At 46.6% G+C, this 21,838-nt stretch overlaps 1 protein-coding gene across 2 annotated transcripts in view; it reads right to left on the bottom strand.

The window, feature by feature from the left end:
• AKT1 (AKT serine/threonine kinase 1) overlaps positions 1-21,838 on the bottom strand; it is a 159,571-nt gene that overhangs the window by 48,497 nt on the left and 89,236 nt on the right. For both annotated transcript variants that reach the window (XM_054970862.1, XM_054970863.1), the window contains exon 3: positions 7,692-7,820. In XM_054970862.1, the coding sequence (XP_054826837.1) occupies positions 7,692-7,820 (129 nt within the window). The remainder of the gene's footprint in view (positions 1-7,691; positions 7,821-21,838) is intronic.

Raw genomic sequence — 21,838 nt, forward strand, 5'->3', positions numbered from 1 at the left:
CTGAAATATAATAAAAGTATAAAAGAGAGGGGTGACTTTACCGGGGGAGGAAGAGAAATGTGAATTTATAAGCAGTTAGATTAATTGATTGAGATATATATAGATATGTATAGGTCAACTGATAGAGAATAATTAATGATAAGGTTTAAACATGAGGATTGACTAACTAACAATATTTTCTTTCTTTGACAAGATTTATATGCACCAAACTGAATGTATAGAAGAGTTAAATTGATTGAGTATCTGAGGAGTTATATAGAATTACCATAAAAAGTTGAAATGAGTAATATATAGAGAACAAATCAAATTGTTTGATTTAAATGTGGGAAATTTTTATGGTTTATGATATATAGGTTTATATAGAATTATTCAAAACTGGAAAATGGGATAAATTGTTTATCTAAAGACGTATAGTTTGGGTGTATAATAATTAAAGGAGTTAATGATGTACTGCTTAATATAATGGAGAATGTATATCTGTTTTAGACAGAGGAATTTAATAGAAGTAAGGGAAAAGGGACAGAGGGTGGGAAAGCTGTTGGAAGTCAACAAAAGGGGGGGAAAGGGAGGGGGTTAGAAACGAAAAATTAGGGGAAAATTGATTGTAATGTAAAAATAAAAATGTTCTAACCCAATAAAAAATTTTTCAAAAAAAAAAATAAAATTTGGTAACAGAAAGGCATGCTAAGTCACAAGGCCATGCCATTTCCCTGCCCCATGGCAGCCAACGGCACGGGTATTTGTTTCCATTTTAATACCCAGTTGCTAAACTAACTCGGTTCCAGGAAATCACCCCTGCTGTGAAATCTTAGCATGTTCACAACCATACAAACACAATCCACTGTCAAGAGAAACTCATTCACTGAACTTCATTTAACCTGGCTGGGTTTTTCTTCAGTGTTTTCCACACAGGCATTCTGGCTTCACAGAAGCTGGGGGCAGGTTAGGAACGGGGCCGCTTAAGAGCGTCTTTGCAGACCGTACTTGCTTTTAAAACCTTTTAATTTCCAGCTTCCCACACAGAGCTAAGTATTTAATGCAATGGCTAGATCTTTCGCGGTCTCATAGTCACTGGATTCAGGGCCCTGCATTTTTATTCCTCCTCCGCTGCTAAAATTGTGAAGCTTCTCAATGGGAAAGTGAGGTGAGGGGTTTTTTTTGCATTTTTCTTGTTTCTCATTCATGGCCTGCCAAAGTTCAGCCACATCCTACTCAAGAACTTCAGTCAGATGTTAAAAGTGCAGTAGTGAGTCATGAAAAGAAGTTTTCCAGAGATAAGCACACAATTCCCTAATTTCGTTAACTTAAAAACAAACAAAAAGAACATAGGAAAAATTGCTGCATGCAGAAGGGGCGTTCTAATTCTGAAGAAGAGGGTGTGGCTTCACAAAAGCGAACCAGGCTGACTTTCTTTGAGAGTTGTTTCCCCAGTTCTCTGATATAAAGGAACTACTATGACTATTTCAGTCCAACCTCTGGCCCATCCAGCGATGTGGTTTTCAAAACTGCTTGCTCTTAGAAGACCTTTTGCTTGCCAGGGTACCCCAGTGCTTTTGCCGTAAGAACAACATTTCCCAACATGCCACGTGACTCAGCACGCCCCACAGTATCCTACAGACTTTTACCTGCTCAGCCCAATGATGGGAGGGGGCAGCTGGACCAACTCCTTGACACATCTGTTAAGAATTCTACCCTTGGATTGCTGCGTTGCAGTAGAACAGCAGGATTTGAGTCCAGTGGCACCTGAGAGACCAACAAGATTTTCAGAGTGTAAGCTTTCGAGAGTCAACGCTCCCTTGCGTTTGAAGAAGGGAGCTTTGACTCTCAAAAGCTTACACTCTGGAAATCTTGTTGTTCTCTTAGGTGCCACTGGGCTAAATTCCTGCTGACTTTGGATTCACAGTGACGAAATCCCGGATCTGCTGCCGAATTCCATTTCAGCAGGAATTTGGGGGGCAGAGGGGGGACCACATGGGACCAATTCCCAGCTGCTGATGTTTGCTGTGACCAGTGGAAGAAATCAGGAGGCAGCCATTTCCCAGGACCTTGGCTTGGCTGGGGTGCAATCCTGGGGCGCTAACCTCCTCCTATAAGGCTACGGTCAAAGATTAATCCCCCAACGCCTGTGCTGACCCCTGACTTGGTCCACCTGCTGCATTTATCCCAACAGTCAAAATGAGCTCTGACGACATCCAAAGGGCAATGAAAAGGGGCGGCTGTGTGAACGGTCAGCGATTTTGACCTCGCATCAAACGTCCCCATTATTGCTTTCCGATACAAGGGAAGGAATGAGACCAATTAAAATCGACATGTTTCCTCTAAATCAGCACTGCCCGTTGATATTTGTTCAGCTTGCTGATCTAGCAGTCTTTAAAGCACACACGCAAGATGAATAATACAGATTTGTCAGTTAATAACCACTATAATTCAAGTATGTCACGCAGAAATGTTTTGTTTAGTGAACAATATGCTGTCTAATTACCCTGCTCAATCATTACAGCGAACATCAAGAAAGGAAGAAAGGCTTCGCTGGGAAACTTGTACGGCACTTCTGAGCACAACACCCTGCTCTGCCGAAGTCACTTCCCGCACCATCTCCTTACCCCGGTTACAGTAGCGAAAAACTCAGAAATATTAAAATGGGGAACTTAGGGGGAGATGGGAGCAGTCCTTTCATATATAGCCACAGCAGTATAGGATGGTTTATCTGTAATGTTAAACTACGGGATTAGGCACAAATAATGCAACAAGGGTGGAAGTTAGTGATGTGAGAGGGAAACAAGCTCTTCTAGCAGTCTCAGCCCCATCCACAATATATTGGTATCAGCTCTGAGATACCAAGTACAGGCAGCATTGTATAGTGGTTAGAGTGTCAGACTAGGAGCTGGGAGGCCGGGTCTGAATCCCCATTCTGCCACGGAAGCTTGCTGGGTGTCCTTTGATCAGTTCCTCTATCGTGCATTACAGGGTTGTTGTGAGGATAAAATGGATGAAGGGAGAACGACATTATAAGATGCTTTAGGTACCCACTCAGGAGAAAAGAGGGGTATAAAACTCTAAAAGTAAACAATCAGCGGCTGACATAATTTTTGTCCGTCGTAATCATGTCCGTCGTAATTTTTGATTGTGTATTGGATCCGGGAGTGTGTTGGACCGGGAGTTACTACTTTCCAGAAGATATATGCCCATGAAGAAGTGCCTTTTTGCCATGAAACGGGATTGGAAACATCAGTGCACACATTGGACCGTCGGCATTAATGGTTTCATCATGCATGGATTATGACTTTTAATTATTTATGAACTCTCCTGGAAATTTGTTTCCAACTGGAACTCCACCTCCCCTTCCTGGGATCTCCCATTGTGGAATGTATATATGGACATTGACGGATTGTGATTAATATATTTATTGCTTTATGTACACTGTTTATAACACTTTTGCTATTTGCACTTAAATGCACTTTAATAGAATAGAGATACATATTGTTATATTCCCGGCTTTGTTTCTGTTTGCTCCTACTAATCGGGTTGTCTCCCTGAGTTTTGACCAATCAACAGTAGACAAAAAATATGAAAGGGAGTGGGAACAACTGGAACAACTTAATGAGAACTGGGGATTAGGTGGGATGCCACCCCAGAGAGTTGTGATGTCACAGGAGATGAAAGCATCCCTAAAATTAATCGTATTTTATTTTTTTGCATGTGAGAGCCATCTTGAGGATCCTTCTGAACTAAAAGGCAGGGTCAGAAATCAATGCACACATGTGTACCGGAACATTATAGAGGATGACAACTCAAGATTAAGAAATGACCACCTACACAGCACTTTAAAAGTCCTGTTCACAAGTTACTGTGAACATACGTACAATCCACTGCCCAGTGAACACTTGGTTTTTCTTTGTAAGTTGAATTCTCATGTCACATTCAATGAATTTACAGCTGGACACATGATTGTAGCTATGCATTTATCCAGGCACTGGTCCCCATTTTCACTGGCACATTGGCTCTTTCTTACAAACAGATGTATCTGCATTCAATATAATTTTTGAACAGGGCTAAAGCTTATCAGGGGTTGCTCACTAGAGATTTTCAATATATATATAAGGAACACCGCTTACAGACTTCCAGAGGTTGGCCTTCATTTTTTTATGTGCAGAGGCAGTGGCTCAGCAGGAGAGCATCTGGCTTGCATGCAGAAGATTCCAGGTACAATCCCTGACGTTTCCAGTATAAGTGGGGAGAAAGGATCAGGTAGTAGATCTCTGCCTGGAGATCCACTGCCAATGAGAAAACAGGGTTGCACCTGCCTGTAACTGTTGTTCACTGAGTGTTCTTCTGTGCAGTCCCACATGGGAACTGCGCATGCGCAGACCAGCCTGGTCTGCGCATGCGCAGTTCCCATGTGGGACTGCACAGAAGACACGACGATGAACAAACAATACTGACTGTGATAGACCAATGAATCAGCTCACCAGAAGGCAGACTCACAATCCTGCCTAGGTATGTAAAAACTTAGGGGGTTATTTTGTCAGCAGACACAGCAAGACATGATGAATAACAATTAATGTGTCTATGTGTGTCTCAGAGTATATCTAGCACTGCAAAGTAGCGAACCAGTGTAATACAGTGGTCAGAACACCAGACTACTATCTGGGAGACCCAGGTTCGAATCCCCACTCTGCCATGGGAACTCACGGAACAACCTTTTTTTAAAAGTAAAGATTTTATTTAAAAGAAAAGATTCCTGTAACAACAGAAAATGCATTGAAGTTTATACAAGCACTACGTTTGAATTAGATTTAAACTAACAGAAAAATATATTCAAGGTATACAACAGCACAGCTAAATTATATAATAGCTCTCCTCCACTCTCTTTAGTTGCTTATATCCAGTCTTTAATGTCAATTATTTTAATCAGTCATCTTTTCTGTATTTTATCTCTATAATTACCTTATTTTATCTTAGTTTTAAATTAGATAATCGAAGAAGTCTTTTAATTTTTTCCAGAATTCCGATATTGGTCTATTGTGCACATAGGAAGTTAATTTAGCCATCGATGCATATTCAACAGAGCAACCTTGAGCCAGTCATGCACACCCAGCCTAAGCTACCTCAAAGAGTGGTTACCGAAAGGATAAAATCAGAAAGGTGAAGATAAAAATAGAGGAGAAGATAACAAAACGGCAAGCCAATTTGGGGCCCGCATAGAGAGAAAATGGGGAATTAACATCTAAAGTTTAAAAAAATGACCCTGGAGGAAATCTCCGGACAAAGATCATCCTTGAATCTGCACGATACAAAAAATAGTCTCCCAAACCTAGGACTGTATTCATAGTACCTTTGCTACTAAAACTTGTACCACTCCGTCAACTCAGGCTATTGCCTTTTGTGTAAAACGTATCCTATCCCAGTACAATCAGTATTCCTATTTGTCATCAACCGTTTTCCTCATCAAAAGGCAGACGCGTTCAAGAGAGAGAAATTTTAAACTACTTGAAAGAACCTTTCAATTCTTTTTTAGCAGTTGGCCTTTCAAAAGTAAGTAGGACAGTGCAAGAATTTCTAACACAAATAGACACGGAGGTATTGAGATGCAAATTACTGCTCTATGGCTGAAAGACACCCAGCACTATCCCAGCGACTTCCCGAACCATCAAAATATTTACTCCCCCTTCCAAACACGTAAAAGCTGAAAAAGTCAAAATTTCTTGCCAATGAAGGTGTCAAACTCTGCTCCCTTTTAATGGCACCGTACCATGAACTGATAGTACCAAGAAAGAAGCTCTTTTGTCACGAAAGGATTTTCAAGGAGATTGAAAGGAGGAGAGAATGAGGGGAAGGCCCTCAGAAGAACCTTCCAGAAGGACGAGCATATGGTGGAACTCTAAAGTCCACTTAAGGGTGTGCGAAGGCTGCTTCCCAAACTTATGCCTGGTCAGGCTCTACCGTGCGGAAAGATGGCTGTCTGCAGGTTCCGACAGTGACAAGCCAGGGTGACAAATCGGGTATTACCCGGATCCTTCCAATCACTTGAAATGCCAGAGAAGCAGGGCAGGAGGTAGTCACACTTGGCTTGCCTGTGTGCCAAAGGCTTTTTAGATCAACACTTGTCTTAAACCCAAATCAATAGATATGGGATCCACTTCAAAAAGCTTAAGGAGTTTTTTTCTTCTGCCTTTCTTCCTCTCTCCTGCCTGCAAACTTACGGCGATGAAGCCGCTAGTACAACCTGCCTGCTGTCAAGTGTGAGAGCCAGTTTGGTGTAGTGGTTAAGAGTGCGGGACTCTAATCTGGAGAGCCAGGTTTGATTCCCCACTCCTCCGCTTGAAGCCAGCCGGGTGACCTTGGGCAAGTCACGGCTCTTTGGAGCTCTCTCAGCCCCACCCACCTCACAGGGTGTTTTGTTGTGGGGATAATAATAGCATACTTTGTAAACTGCTCTGAGTGGGTGTTAAGTCATCCTGAAGGGTGGTATATAAATCAAATGTTGTTGTTGTTGTTGTTGTTATACTGACAAGCACTTCTATTTCCCACTCCTTTTTGATCCTCCCAACACCGATATAAGCTTTCAAAAAATTTCTGCTAACAGGATGATTTCTGCAGACGTCCAAATTCCCCTGTGCTGTCTCTGGGGCCCTCTGTCCCCTAGGAGCAGTAAGTTGGGAATCATTTGGGGCAGCTATGGAGGGGAGGCGAGGAAGTCCTAATCCAATGACAGAAATCCCTTAAGACATAAGACAAGTCTTGTGGGAACAGATCAATGGTTCCTCTACTCCAGCTTCCTGTTTCATACAGAAGCCAAGCAGTTGTCCTGAAAGGCCATCAGCCAGAGCAAAGAGACCGAGAACTTCCCCTAATGTTGCATTCTAGAACTGGGTGTCTCCATGTCTAGTAGCTATTGATGGACCTTTCCTTCACGAATCTCCTTAACCCTCTTCTAAAGCCCTCGGTGCTAATGGCCATCACTACATCCACTGACAGTGAATTCTACAATTTAATTACTCGTCGAGTAAAAGTGCTTCCATCACTGGATATTTACTATAAGATTCAAGCCAATCTCAGAAAAGCTTAAAAGAGGCACTCCAGTTTTAGTACGGAAAGCAGCCGTTGGGTTGAATATAACCAGATCTTCCGCTGGTGGAAGAAAAGGGAGTCCCCTTTGACCATCCAAAAAGGATGTTGGGGAACATAGGACCTGCACAGACAAAAGCATGTGAGGCTCGGGCTGAAGTAAGGAGGACAACTGGGCAAGACAGAGTGAAAAAAGAATGGCTGGAACCCGCCCCCCCTCATAACAATTACATGGTACAAGAAAATACCTCCATGCCCAAAATGAAGAAAGCCAAGATGCTGAGAATAAGTTTTGTCTGAAGATAGAATTCTGTGAAGCTTTACCAACCAAAATTCCAGTATATTCTGTGACAACTCTGGAAAATTTCATGCCAAAAAATGTTTAGTAAGTGGTTTCAGATGGGCAGCCAGAGGAGCAAGATTTGGGTCCAGTAGCACCTAAAAAAACCCTACAAGATTTCCCAGGTATAAGCTTTCAAAAGCCAAGCCCCCTTTGTATCTGATGAAGGAAGCATGACTTTCCAAAGCTTATACCCTGGAAATCTTGTTGGCTTACTGGACCCGAATCTTGCTCTTTTAGTAAATGGGAGAAGCCACAGAAGAGTGGTTCAGGAAATACTTACGAGCCACAGAGAAGTTATTTAAGGGGGACTCCCGTTGGTCCACATCTTGCGGTCGCTCTTTGTAGCCAATAAACGTTCCATCATTCTTCAACAGAAAATACCTCGGCCTCCATGTTTTAATGTATTCTCCTGCAGGGATGGAAAAAAAGAGAGACGGGGGTGGGGGTGGTAAATTGGTAAATGTGGAATATTTTTGCTGCAGCTAAAACAATCGCTGCAAGTATACATCCTTTATTACTCGAGTGGCTGGCTATCCAAAGCTCAGAGAATCGTCGAAATGGCAAAGTTCACATAAAGCATCCAAAGAAGAGAAAGCATAGAATGAATGCATGGAATGTTCTGAAGGAGTACCGTTTCCCTGTTAACTATTAGAAATCTAACTATAACTTGTATCTAAAGAAAGTTCAGCCTGTCCCACTGTAGCATGACCAGATAGACAGAAGTTAGGATGGAGCTATGCCGATAGTATGGGCTAGATCGGGTTGCCCGGAGTAGGAGAGGGATTTATGTACCCACTCTGACGGTGATCATGAGTAAATCTTTACTTTTTCCTGTGTAGGTGAAGAGTTTATATTAATTCTCTCTCTCATATAAAGCTAAGAGGGAGGCGTGGCTCAGGGGTACAGCATCTGCCTTGCATGCAGAAGGTCCCAGGTTCAATCCTCAGCATCTCTAGTTCAAAGGACCAGGCAGTAGGTGATGTGAAAGACGCCTATCCAAGCTCCTGGAGAGCTGCTTCCAATCAGAGTGGGCGATACTGACCTTGACAGACCAATGGTCTGACTCGGCATAAAACAACTTCACATGCTCATATGCTCCCAGTATTGTCTGCTCTGACGGGCAGCAGTTGCTCTGGGCCATAGGCAGACAAGGGACTTTTCACAATATCACTTGCTTCCTGAAATCTTTTGACCAGAAATATTTATTGATTTAAAACATTGCTATGCCTGCCTTTTTCCTGAGCATCTCAAGTCCCACGGTAGGTTTAACAATATACAAGCAATTTGATAAAAACAAACATTACAGCAACAGATATAAAGCATTTCAAAATATCTCACAACAGCATGGTATTCCCCCTTTTCATGGACTCAGGTACCCCCAAAGGTCTCTAGAACAATGTGGGGTGGGTTTTTTTTTTTTTTGCAATCTTCAGACGACCAAAAAGGAGAGAGTCTCTTACTAGAGCAATACAACCAGAAGAACCAAGCTAGTCCTAAGAGACCCCAAAAATATAGTATGCTTTTTTATTATTAACAAAGTGCAAGTGCTATATGTGCAAGAACTGATAACATTATATTACTACCATTTCAAACATTTGCAAGTTTTCCTATATGCACCAATGCTATCAATATAGTGGTTGAAAATCACAATCCATCTATACATTCAAGAAGTCTATTTGAATCCTAACACAAGGTAAGTATCCATGTCCAAAGTTCAAAATGATCGCAGCTTGTTTTTTCTTCTTCTTTACAGGCAGAACATTCCAGGAGGAAAGCGATGGAGGCAAATTCTCCTGGGCAGTTGGCAACGAGTGCACCAGCCTTGGTTATATCCCGTTTTGCGTTGCTTTTTCAAGACAAATTATTTACTGCATGTTCCTTCTTAACACAATCCTAACAAGCATTGGTGAGTATATGGGTCTCTTAGGATTAGTTTGGTTTTTTTGCAATCTTGCCAGAAAGCCACAGTGGTAGGTGCAGCCCGACCTCTTCTGGGAGGCTGTTCCAGAAATGTACAGTCAGTTACTGAGAAGGCTGGGCCTGGACTTCTCCTAAACATGCCTTAAACAAGGGGACCAATCAAGGACAGTAGACCTGTCCAAGGAAAAATGAAGCTGTTGTACCGGAACATGAATGGAAAGGCAGTCCTTCAAGTATTCGAACATCAGGTCATGAAGGGATTTACAGGTAAGCACCGATACCTTGAGCTGGATCAACAACCAGTAAAGGGACCTCAAAATAGGAGTCATACGGCCCTTCCAGCTGGCTCCAGGTAACAAACAGGCTACAGTGTTTTGCAACAGCCGCAGTCTCCAGATAGTCTTCAAGGGCAACCCCATGTAGAGCATGTTACAGTAATCTAGCCTGGCTACTGAAGCAAGGATAAGCATGGCCAGATCAGGCACCTGCAAACAGAGGCAGCTTCCTAACTGGGGGCAGGGAGCATTTTTCACCATCATGGACACCTGTTTCTCCAAAAAGAGACCGGCGTCCAGCAAGACTGCCAAAATTTCAACAACAGCAACACACCATCGATGGTAGGACGAACAATCCCATTTAAAGCAGTATCCCCTTCCAGCCAGCCATCGCCTCTGTCTTATCTGGATCAAGAGGCCTGGGACTGAATTCAGAACCTGCTAGCAAACTACACATTCTACCACTGAAGCACCCCGTCCCTTTCCCTTTCCCAACTAGAGGGCCTCTCTTGACACACATGGGCATTTTATTAGTGTGAACTTAACATTCTTAGGCCAGCTTTAAGATCCCATAATTAAATTCTGCTTGCAACTATTTAACTGGACAGCTGCTTAGTTTTGTTTTTTTTAATCTGCATAAATACATGACAGAAGACTGGTTGGAAAAGAGTTGTTTGCATCGACCGTTGCTTTTGCACAAAGGCCACCAACATGTCTGCAAGCAGGTTTTAGCGCATAACCGAAGTGGTACATGGCAGAGCAGACGGTGTTTTCGGTGCTGAAGCTGGTATCCAGAGGGGTGCATGAATCTGTTCTAATCCTGCACCTGGTTCTTTCCCTCCCTCTCCAGTTTTGCTTTCAGAAGGCAGCCATCCGCTCTCCCAATTCTCCTCTTCATGAACTTCTAAAACCTAAAAGCAAGGTTAGGGATTAAGTGCAACTAATGTTTCAAAAATGGGAGGGGCTCCTTACATTACACATGCGCTATCAATCCATCTTCTCCCCCAAAACCTTCAAGAACTACCTTCACAATGCCCTTTCTCTCTTGTCCTCCAAACCCCTCCTGAATATCCACCTTTCCCTTGGAGCTTTTGGCACAATCCCTTTACCGAAATTAAAGCCAAATTCAGACATGCCGCTTTTGCGCATGTGAAACACAAAAAGACATCACCAAACGCTCTTGCAGTGGCTTTCGGAATGATGGAAAACCTTGCAGAAGGGTAGATTTCCAGCTGAATTTCAACCTTTCTGCACTGATATGCCAGCATGATATAGATTAAAACTTAAGTATGCATAGAGTCGCCAGCCTCCAGATGGTGGCTGGAGATCTCCCAGAATTACAACTGATGTCCAGGCCATAGAGGTCAGTTCTCCTGGAGAAAATGGCTGCTTTGGAGGGTGGATTCTATGGCATTATACCCTGTTGAGGTCCCTCCTCTTTCCAAACCATGCCTTCTCCAGGCTCTACTTCCAAAATCTCCAGGAATTCCCCAACCCTATGCATAACTGAATGAATAAAACCGCCCTCCGTTTATCCCTGCAGCACACTGAATATGCTATACTTATTCAGATCTCTGTAGCCATAATATTTTGCTTATTGTAATATCTCTTCATTTTGACTGTATCGACATCTACCATGGGTCCTCAATGTAGTGACTACGGGCGCCATTGTACCTGGCACCCACCAAGTGTTTTTAGAAAGTGGGCAGAGCGAGGTGGGGCTTTTGCCCAGCAAGGCTTATGATTAGCCACTGGAGATTTGATTGGAAGTGCACCTTTAAAAAAAATTGCTTTGGCAGCAGCTGCCCCTACAACATTGTATAACTGTAGGTAACCTGCAGCAGCCATTTTGTGGTTATCACCTCCTGTGGCAGCCATTTTGTGGCCAGCCATTTTGTGGCTGCGCCCACCACACTGTGTCAGAATTTCAAATGGACCCACAAGCTAGAAAAGTTTGGGGACTCCTGACATATACTGTGTAAATCCTCTTTGCATCTCAGTGAGAAAGGGACTATAAATACAGTAAATAAAACAAAATCTGTCTTCCCTTTACCCTTGTCCTGCAGCACCACAAATTCAATTACAACTTGCTCTGGTCAGGACCCTTTATGGGTGCTATAAATAAATTAATTGCCTTTATGACAAAAGTCAACTATGACTCAATCCCAAACTGCCTTTTGAACCCAGGGGATTTTGGAGTATTTGGGAAAACACCTTGCGAACTGAGAGAAACGCCGAGCCTGCAAGGGATGCAGAATATCCACCAGGTACACACTCTTCATTCTAACTCAGTTTCTGAAAACCTCCCCACAGCCCACAGGACAAAAGGTGACCCATTGCATCAAATTTACAATGCTTGAGGTTCTTCCTTTACATTAAAAAAAAGCCATTACTTCAATGTGCTTGACTGGAGGCCAAATTTACATTAAAACTCTTTCAGTTTAAAGCAGTGTAATGATTTCAAGTAAATGTGTGCATGTGTCTTTAAATGCTTGGTGTGAGCTAGGTGAAGAGTGGGGGTGAGAGAGGGAAGAGTGAGTGATGTGATTGGTTGATGACAGAGTGTGGGCGGAGTGAATGCAGTTTTAGACTGAGAGTGGAGAGCAGAAGTGTCAGTCAGAGGAAGGCAGGCTAGCTGTGTGCTGCCTGAGTATGTTGAAGTATTTATGAGAGAAATATGACCTGTGTGGAACCTGAACTGAGCATGTTTGTGAAAGGACACTCAGTCAGGGAAAGAGAGGCCAGCTGTGGGCTGCCTGAGCAGGTTTAATATTTCTGTGAAATATTGAGTTAGAGAAAAAGGCTAACTGTGTGTGAAGCCTTAGAAGAGATCTGTATGAATGAGTTTATAGGAAGTAACTTTAAGAACCGAGAACTACGTTTAAGAAACCGATACACTTCTTGACTAAATAAAAGTTTATTTTGTTTTGTTATATCCCGGAGTGGCTGTCATTGCTATATCCCATTCCTATCCTCAGGGCCACATAGAGCCACGAAGGAGCCTGACGCTTAGGAACGTTACCAAAGGGAAAACTTAAATAAAATATCTTGGAATATAATATTCCTGGTGGCAGCAAACTACCCAGAGGGTGTTAAGGGAAAGATTAAAAGAAATATCTACTCAAAGAAAGTAAAGGTCATAACAAGCAGGTTAAAAGTATTTTCTGGTAACCGCATAAAAAGGCTGTATAAATAATAATAATAATAATAATATAATAATAATATTAGTTTTATATACCGCCCTTCAGGACAACTTAATGCCCACTCAGAGCGGTTTACAAAGTGTTATTATTACCCCACAACAATCACCCTGTGAGGTGGGTGGGGCTGAGAGAGCTCCAGAGAACTGTGCCTCGCCCAAGGTCACCCAGTTGGCTTTGTGGAGGAGTGGGGAATCACACCCGGCTCTCCAGATTAGAGTCCTGTGCTCTTAACCACTACACCAAACTGGGAGAATGAGAGAGACTGAATCTTTTTAAAAACTACCGTTTCAGTAAATACCCAATTTAAAAACCAAGACACTCAACTTTTCAATTTTTTTTTAAAAAAAATTGTATCCAACCTAAATTGGCGGTTTCCACTGAATCTGCCTTCCCACTGCAGACACATCCCTCATTATTCTTCCGGTTTGCCTTTCTGCCAGGAGCCAGTTTGATGTAGTGGTTAAGAACGGCAGGACTCCAATCTGGAGAACCGGGTTTGATTCCCCATTCTTCCGCTTGAAGCCAGCTGGGTGACCTTGGGCCAGTCACAGCTTTTTCAGAGCTCTCTCAGCCCCACCCAACTCACAGGGTGTTTATCGTGAGGATAATAATAACATACTATGTAGACCACTCTGAGTGAGCATTAAGTTGTCCTGAAGGGTGGTATATAAATCAAATGTTGTTGTTGTTGTTGTCGTCATCATCATTATTATAACATACTTTGTAAACCACTCTGAGCAGGCGTTAGGTTGTCCTGAAGGGCGGTATATAAATCGAATGTTGTTATTATTATTTTGTAGAGATCAGTGGGCAGAAGAGAGATGGGAAGCCATGAATATTTAGAGTTAGATCCAACCAGCTTTTCCAATCTCACCTGATCTCCCTTCTTATTAAAGTCCCGAACCCACAGGCCATTTGTCTATGCAGGTTCTCTGATCTCTATCATACATTATTGGTGGTCAAAGGGGACTCCCTCATTCCCCTTTCTATAGTAAAAAAAACTGATTGGAGCCATCTCAGGCAGTCTGGATCCAACTTGTATATACACAAGAGAAGTCTCAAAATACTCTGGAACGAAGTATTCCCCAACTATAAATCACCCACCCCCTGCTCCAATTAGGGGGTGTTCTATGCATGCATGGCTAATTCGATGAAGAATCCAGGCACACAAATCGGGGCTACACATGCTTTTCTAGATCTAATTCAGTTGTCGGGGCTTTGGAAACACAGCCCCGTTGGGGAATCGAAACCAAGGGGATAAATTTGTCCCCTCTCCCCGCACCTGCTGATGAGAGTCATTGGAAATTAGATGGCAGAGGCTACAGAAAACCTGGACTGGGGTGCTAATAGTTATATTGCTCCAGCCACCAGAATCCACAAATGCCAAAGATTACCTGAATATTTATTCTGAATCCCAAGACTTTCACTTTTATAGCCACTGCTTTTATGCAATTTATTTTTTTTCATTGATCTACAAGAAGATGGATGGGGAAAAAACCATTCCACACCCGATAAAAACATTTACAGTGGCATTAACTAGCAAACAGCTCCTATAAAAAGGTAACCCAGCTCTCTGTTAACTTCTTTATCTGCTTGCGTTTCCTTTTAAATGCTAGATTATGTGCCCGGAACACGTTTGAAAATCTCATCTAACCTCAACAACAACAAAAAAAATCACAACAGATGTCCTACATATTATTTTTTCTGCTATTGTCATTTTTCATACTGACAAGTGGAGAATTTTTTCCCTAGCATTTACATTTTGCAGTGCAAGTATTTTAAAACAATGGTGTATTTCGCTAATTAGTAGGCTGCCTTCTCTAACCAAGAGTCACATGTTAGTAGAGAGACAACTTCTGACCTTTCATGGCCCTCGCTTCTGCCCCCTTCAGGGCCAAACCAGATGAGTAACAAGAGTTCTATATTGGAAGCTCCCAGCAATGTTGTAACATGAATTCTCAAGTGTACAGAGCTTCCCCACTCCCCAAAACAGAATTCTGCAAAAACTGCTTGGAGTTCTATATACCGAACACTCAGAGGACACTGATTGGACCCTCAAAGTATCTGATTGGAGGGAGCGTGTTTTAAATGTGAATATGGTGTAGTGGTTAAGAGTGCAGGACTCTAATCTGGAGAGCCGGGTTCGATTCCCCACTCCTCCACTTGAAGCCAGCTGGGTAACCTTGGGCTAGTCACAGTTCTCTGGAGTTCTCTCAGCCCCACCCACCTCATAGGGTATTTTGTTGTAGGGATGATAATAGCATACTTTGTAAACCACTCTAAGTGGGCATTAAGTTGTCCTGAAAGGCGGTATATAAACCGTATGTTCATCTTCGTTCTTCTGTGCCTCCACACATGGGGACTGCGCAGGCGCAGGCCAGCCGCCGGAGAATTTTCTAGAGCTTCCATGGCTCCGAAGGGGCCGTTTGTCGCGCGCCTCAGCGACCGTTTTCCCGCCCAAACGGTCACGTGATCCTCCAGCGACCAACGGCCCCTTCCCTCAGTTCTCTTCTTGCCGCCGCTTGGAGAGAACGTGAGCTTCGTTGCTCTGTGCTTTTGTGCTTCGTGCTTTATTCTGACTGATTGCTTGGCTTTTGACTTCGGACTTCGTGACCTCGACTATTCTTCGGATCTCGTTTGGACTTTGTTGTGGACTCGGTAATTTGACTCGGACTGTTTGTTGACCTTCCTTTTGCGTGCCCCTGAAGATGGCCTCAAAGGCTCTCTTCAAGCATTGCCTCCAATGCCACACTAAAATGGCCAAGACCGATGGCCATGAACTGTGCCTGTTCTGTTTGGGGGAGACCCATAATGTAACGGCCTGTAAGATTTGCCAGGGCTTCACCAGCAAGGCCCGACAGGAGCGCAAGGCCCGTCTTAACTCCTCCCTGTGGCAGAAGGTCATGTCCGGAGGCGCCCCGTTGCCCTCCTCCAAGGCCGGCCCTAGCCCCTCTGCCGAACGGCATTCGGGAGCTGGCTCAGTGGCCTCCGCGAGGTCGGGGTCGAAACCGCGTCCCCCGAGTGCCTCGGCGTCGAGAGCGGCCTCTCCAGCGCAGGGACCGGTGCGGCCGCCCCGTAGCGCATCTTCCACCAGGTCGGATCCGAGACCGACATCGGAACCGAGGATCCGTCTACCGAGTCCCCGATCGGAACCGACGACCGGGTCGATTCCGGTAAAATCTAAGAGATCGAGGCCGAGGTCCCCTTCGAAGGCGAGGAGCGCGTCGGTTCCGAGGTCTTCTTCGGAACCGGCGAAGAAGAAGAAGAAGACCAAACATCACCGGTCGCCGCATCCCGCTCCCCAGGAAGAGGTCATCGTGCTTCCTCACACGCCTTCCCCTCATCTGGATTCCCCGGAGCCAGAGGACATCTCCGTGCCGGTGCCGGATCCGATGGCCTTCGAGACGGTGCCCGCAGAATTCTCTTCGGGACCGGAGCCGAGCCCGCGCCGTCGGATCCGAACATCGCCTGCTCTTCGGTCGCCGAGGCTGGAACCGAGCCCGTCTCCTCGTCGGAGCCGTCCGTCGCCTGCCCGTCCGTCTCCACCAGCTGCCGGTCGTGAGCGACGTCGGTCTGGGGACAGTGTCCGATCGGTCCGGTCCACTGCGTCCCGACATCGACAGGCCTCCTACTTCCCCTCGCCATACCATTGCCAGTGGGAAGGGGCACCTGCAGGTTTCTCCGTGTCGGAACCGAGGCCTTCGACATCGAGGTCGACGTGGGCTCCCCCTCCGCACCAGGTTCCGGAATCCCAGCTCGGTTCCGATGAGGAGGATGTGGAGAGCTTTGGCGGCTACCAGTCGGAGTCCTGGTCCGAACCATCGCCAGCTGAAGAGCTTGTACCATCTGCGGACTCGCCATTCGAGGACCTCCGCATCTACGCCGACCAGATGGCGAGGATGGCCAAGGCTCTCGAGATGGACATCTCCTCGGCGGTTCCCCAGACCAAGGACAAGCTCCTCAAGCGCATTTATGGAGACAACCCGGCATATGTTGGCTTCCCCATGCTCGAGGGTCTTGAGGAAATCGTGGAGAAGGTGTGGCAGGTGCCCTGCGATCAACCTCCAACATCCAAGAGGATTGAGCAGCTCTACAAGATCAAGCAGGGTACCTGGCCGGCGCTGGTGAAACACCCTCCACCTTCCTCCTTGGTCACAGAGGAGTTCAACCCCAGGCGATCGGGTCACTCCTCGGTACCTGCTGATAAGGAGGGCAAGAAACTGGATGCCATGGGCAGGCGCCAATACATTGTTTCTTCCCTAGGTCTGAGGATTGCCAACTATCAGACCATCATGGCAGGGTACCAGCTGTACCTCTGGGAGAAGTTGGCATCCTATACGCGAGACCTCCCTCCTGAGCAGAAGGCTGTGGTGTCCCTGCTGCAGACAGAGGCTGTGAGGCTGTCTAAGCAGCAGATGAACGCTGGAAGCCACGCTGCTGACACTGCTGCTAGAGGAATGGCTTCGGCGGTGGTCCTCAGGCGCCACTCCTGGTTGCGGTCTACGGCCCTGTCCCAAGAGGTGCGTTCCAGAGTGGAGAGCATGCCATTTGAGGGGGACTCGCTCTTTTCCAAAGCGACCGACGAGACCCTGAAGAAAAAGAAAGAGGACCGGCAGACGGCGCGGTCTTTGGGCCTGGCTCCAGCGGACAAGCCCTCCTCCAGGTCACGGTACGCTCCCCGATCTGGTCCTTACCATTACCAGGGCAGATACCATCAACAGCGGCCAGGCTACCAGCAGTATCCTGCCTACCAACAGCGGCCTTACCCTCCCGCACAACAGCAGAGGAGGCGTCGGCCCTTCAAGCCTCGTCCGGCACAACAACCGGCCCAGCAGAAGGATCAGCAGGGCACCGGGAGGCAGTACTGACGGGTCACGCCAGCCGTATCCCCGAACTTTTCGGACAGACTTAGTCCACTCCTCTCTGAGTGGGAGTCAATAACATCTGACTCATGGGTCTTAACTATTGTTGAACTGGGATACGGGCTGGAGTTCGTTGAGCTGCCTAGATGCAGTTCACCCCTGACAGCTGTCAATAACACTATGGCCGAGCTGGATGCGGAGATCGTGTCGCTCTTGGCCAAAGGTGCTGTGGAAGAATTGCCCTATGAGGACTCTGTAAAGGGATTCTTCTCTAGGTTCTTCCTGGTCCCTAAGAAGGATGGGGGCTTACGTCCCATCTTGGATCTGAGGGGCCTTAATGCCTTCCTCAAGGTGACCAAATTCAAAATGGTAACGTTGGCGGCTGTGATCGCCTTGCTGAAACAGGGGGATTGGTTTGCGGTTCTTGACTTAAAAGACGCATACTTTCACGTGGGCATACGGAAGGAGCACAGGAAGTACCTGAGCTTTGTTTACCGGCAACGGGTTTTCCGGTATAAGGTGCTCCCCTTTGGCCTGTCCACTGCCCCACGAGTGTTCACTAAATGTGTGGCCCCTGTGGTTTCCTTCCTACGGGAAGAAGGCTGTACCATCTTTCCGTACCTCGATGACTGGCTCATCGTGGCTGAATCAGAGTCTAGGCTGGTGCAGGACATTGGCTTGGTACTTAGCACTTGCCAACGCCTGGGGCTCCTGGTGAACTTGGAGAAATCCAAACTGGTGCCCAACTGCAAGGTGTCCTACATTGGTGCACTGTTAGACTCTGTGGAGGGTAAGGCCCTGCTCCCCTTGGAGAGGGCTCGGTCCCTAAAGGGTCTAGTGGCCGTGTTTAAAAGGAACCGGTTCCAGTCTGTGCGCACTATCCAGTGCTTACTAGGGCATATGGCAGCGGCCACCTCTGTGGTGCCTTTCGCTAGGCTGCGTATGCGCCCTCTACAGAACTGGTTTGTGCGGAGGTATGATGCTCTACTGCACCCTCCGTCCCTCAAATTCTCTATCCCGAGGGTCATCCTCTCCTCCTTGGACTGGTGGCTGTCTGACGACAACTTGTTTAGAGGGACCCCTTTCGGGTATCAACACCATGACATCACGGTTACCACTGATGCCTCTCTGTTGGGATGGGGGGCTTACTGTGGTGATGTGTCGGTGCAAGATGTCTGGTCTGACAGGGAAAAGACCCTCCATATCAATGTGCTTGAACTAAGGGCCATTCGTTTCGCACTTGTGTCTCTTACAGCACTGCTGAGAAATCGTCATGTCTTGGTGCAGACGGACAACACGACTGCCATGTACTACGTGAATCAGCAGGGGGGCACAGTGTCCATGGCCCTGTGCCGGGAAGCCACACTCACTTGGCAGTGGGCTATCAAGAACGGCGTGTCGCTCCGTGCTATACACGTGGCTGGGTCGGACAATGCCCGGGCAGATGCCCTCAGCAGGGTCCCTTTACTGGAACACGAGTGGGAACTGAACGTAGAGTGCGTTGGGCCGATCTTCCAGATGTGGGGTCATCCAGTGATAGATGTGTTCGCCACTGCGGCGACCACCAAGGCCCACACGTTCTGTTCCAGGGCAGGGAGCGACCCCCTCTCTATTGGGGATGCCTTCCAGTTTACGTGGACGCAGGGCTTGCACTACATGTTTCCTCCGTTCCCCTTGATTCCCAGGGTCCTGTGCAAGATAGAGGAGGACGGGACGGACTGCATCCTAGTGGCCCCCTTCTGGCCACGGCAGGTTTGGTTCCCGAAGCTCCTGCGGATGTCCCAACGGACGTATGTGAGTCTGCCCCCTCGGCAAGACCTTCTCCTGAACGGGAGCCTAGTCCACCACGATCCCAGGAAGCTGCATCTAACGGCTTGGCGGATCGTTCCTCCCCGATAGGCTTTACTGACGAGGTGCAGAGGGTCCTCCTGAATGCTCGTCGGCCATCCACTAGGCGCGCTTATGCGGCCAAGTGGCGCAGGTTTGAGCTCTGGGCACTTGCCAGAGGGGTGGTGCCTGACAACAGTCCCTTGGGGGTTGTATTCGAGTATTTGTGCCACTTGCGTGGCCTGGGCTTGAAGGCTTCCTCCCTCAAGGTCCACCTGGCAGCGATATCAGCTGCTCACACCCGAGTTGAGGGTGCTACGGTGTTTTCTCACCCACAATCCCGCCAGTTCCTTAAGGGCATGTACAATCTTTACCCACCTGTGTCAGCGCCAGTGCCTCAGTGGTCGCTGTCCTTGGTGCTCTCACGTCTCATGTTGCCTCCATTTGAACCGATGGCTACATGCCCCTTGGATATGCTATCCTATAAGGTAGCATTCTTGGTGGCCGTCACATCGGCCAGAAGGGTCAGTGAGCTGTCTGCACTGAGGTCTGACCCTCCCTTTCTTGTGTTTCACCCCAACAAGGTGGTCCTGCGTCCCTGCCTTGGGTTCCTGCCTAAGGTGGTGTCCGCCTTCCACCTCTCGCAGGATATCTCACTGCCTGCATTCTTTCCTCAACCCTCCTCTAAGGGGGAAAAGGCCCTCCATACCCTAGACTTGAAGAGGGCCCTAGCCTATTACCTGGATAGGACGAAGGGATTCCGCACCTGTCCTCACCTGTTTGTATGTTTTGGGGCCAAGGACAAGGGTAACAGGGCTTCCTCACAGACCCTGTCTAGGTGGATTGTGACGGCCATTAGCAAGGCCTATTCCCTAGCAGGGGTGGCTTGCCCGCTTCATGTCAGAGCCCACTCCACGCGGTCCCAAGCATCCTCTTCGGCACTCCTCAGGGGGGTGCCCCTGGTTAACATTTGTAAAGCAGCCACATGGTCCTCTGCAGACACCTTTGTCAGGCATTACGCCGTTGATGTCAATGCGGAGCAGGATGTATCTGTGGCCAAGGCTGTCTTACACTCCCTTTTTTCCTGAGGGAGTTTTGGAATGACTTTCTTGGCGTACCTGTTGGGTACCCTTGAGTGAAAGTGTGTATATATGTACCTGGGGGTGTGTATATATGTAAATATTGAATATTTATGTGTCCTTACACAGTATTTTTACATAGATGTATATATGCATATCTATTTATTGTTGATCTTGTTTGCTTAATAAAATTGTGTTGGACTTCACCCCCGCCTTCCTTATTGTGTGAAGCTTGGTACACTCCCATGTGTGGAGGCACAGAAGAACGAAGATGAAAACAGGGTTAACATACCTGTAACTTATGTTCATCGAGTTCTTCTGTGCTGACACACAACCCTCCCTCCTACCCCGCTGTGAACTCCAATGCACAATACTGTGATGGCTGTAACGGATATTGGTGTTTTTAAGGTGTTACGGCTGAAGTGTGTTGGTCAAGCGGCGGCAAGGGAGAACTGAGGGAAGGGGCCGTTGGTCGCTGGAGGATCACGTGACCGTTTGGGCGGGAAAACGGTCGCTGAGGCGCGCGACAAACGGCCCCTTCGGAGCCATGGAAGCTCTAGAAAATTCTCCGGCGGCTGGCCTGCGCCTGCGCAGTCCCCATGTGTGTCAGCACAGAAGAACTCGATGAACATAAGTTACAGGTATGTTAACCCTGTTTTATTTATCTTCTTCTTCATCCTCCTCCTCCTCCTCCTCCTCCTCCTCCTCCTCCTCCTACTACTACTACTACTTTACGAACAGGGGACAAGCCTTGAAAAACTAATTTTCCAAGCAACACCACATTGATAACCTGTTAGGAAAGCATTATGTCTAAATGGTTGTTGTGGGTTTTCCGGGCTGTATAGCCGTGGTCTTGGCATTGTAGTTCCTGACGTTTCGCCAGCAGCTGTGGCTGGCATCTTTAGAGGTGTAGCACCAAAAGACAGAGATCTCTCAGTGTCACAGTGTGGAAAAGATGTTGGCAGGTCATTTGTATCTACTCAGGAGGGGTGGGGTTGGGCTGAGTCATCCTGTAAGTTTCCCAGAATGCTAATGGCGGGAGGCTTCACTGTATCCTGAGGAGGTTCTTTTGCATATGGATTGGTGCTTGATGTGCTAATCTTCTCTGAAGATGCCAGCCACAGCTGCTGGCAAAACGTCAGGAACTACAATGCCAAGACCACGGCAATACAGCCCAGAAAACCCACAACAACCATCGTTCTCCGGCTGTGAAAGCCTTCAACAATACATTATGTCTAAAGATAATAAGACATAACAATGC

This window comes from Eublepharis macularius, chromosome 2 (genome assembly GCF_028583425.1).
Source record: "Eublepharis macularius isolate TG4126 chromosome 2, MPM_Emac_v1.0, whole genome shotgun sequence".
Lineage (NCBI taxonomy): Eukaryota > Metazoa > Chordata > Lepidosauria > Squamata > Eublepharidae > Eublepharis > Eublepharis macularius.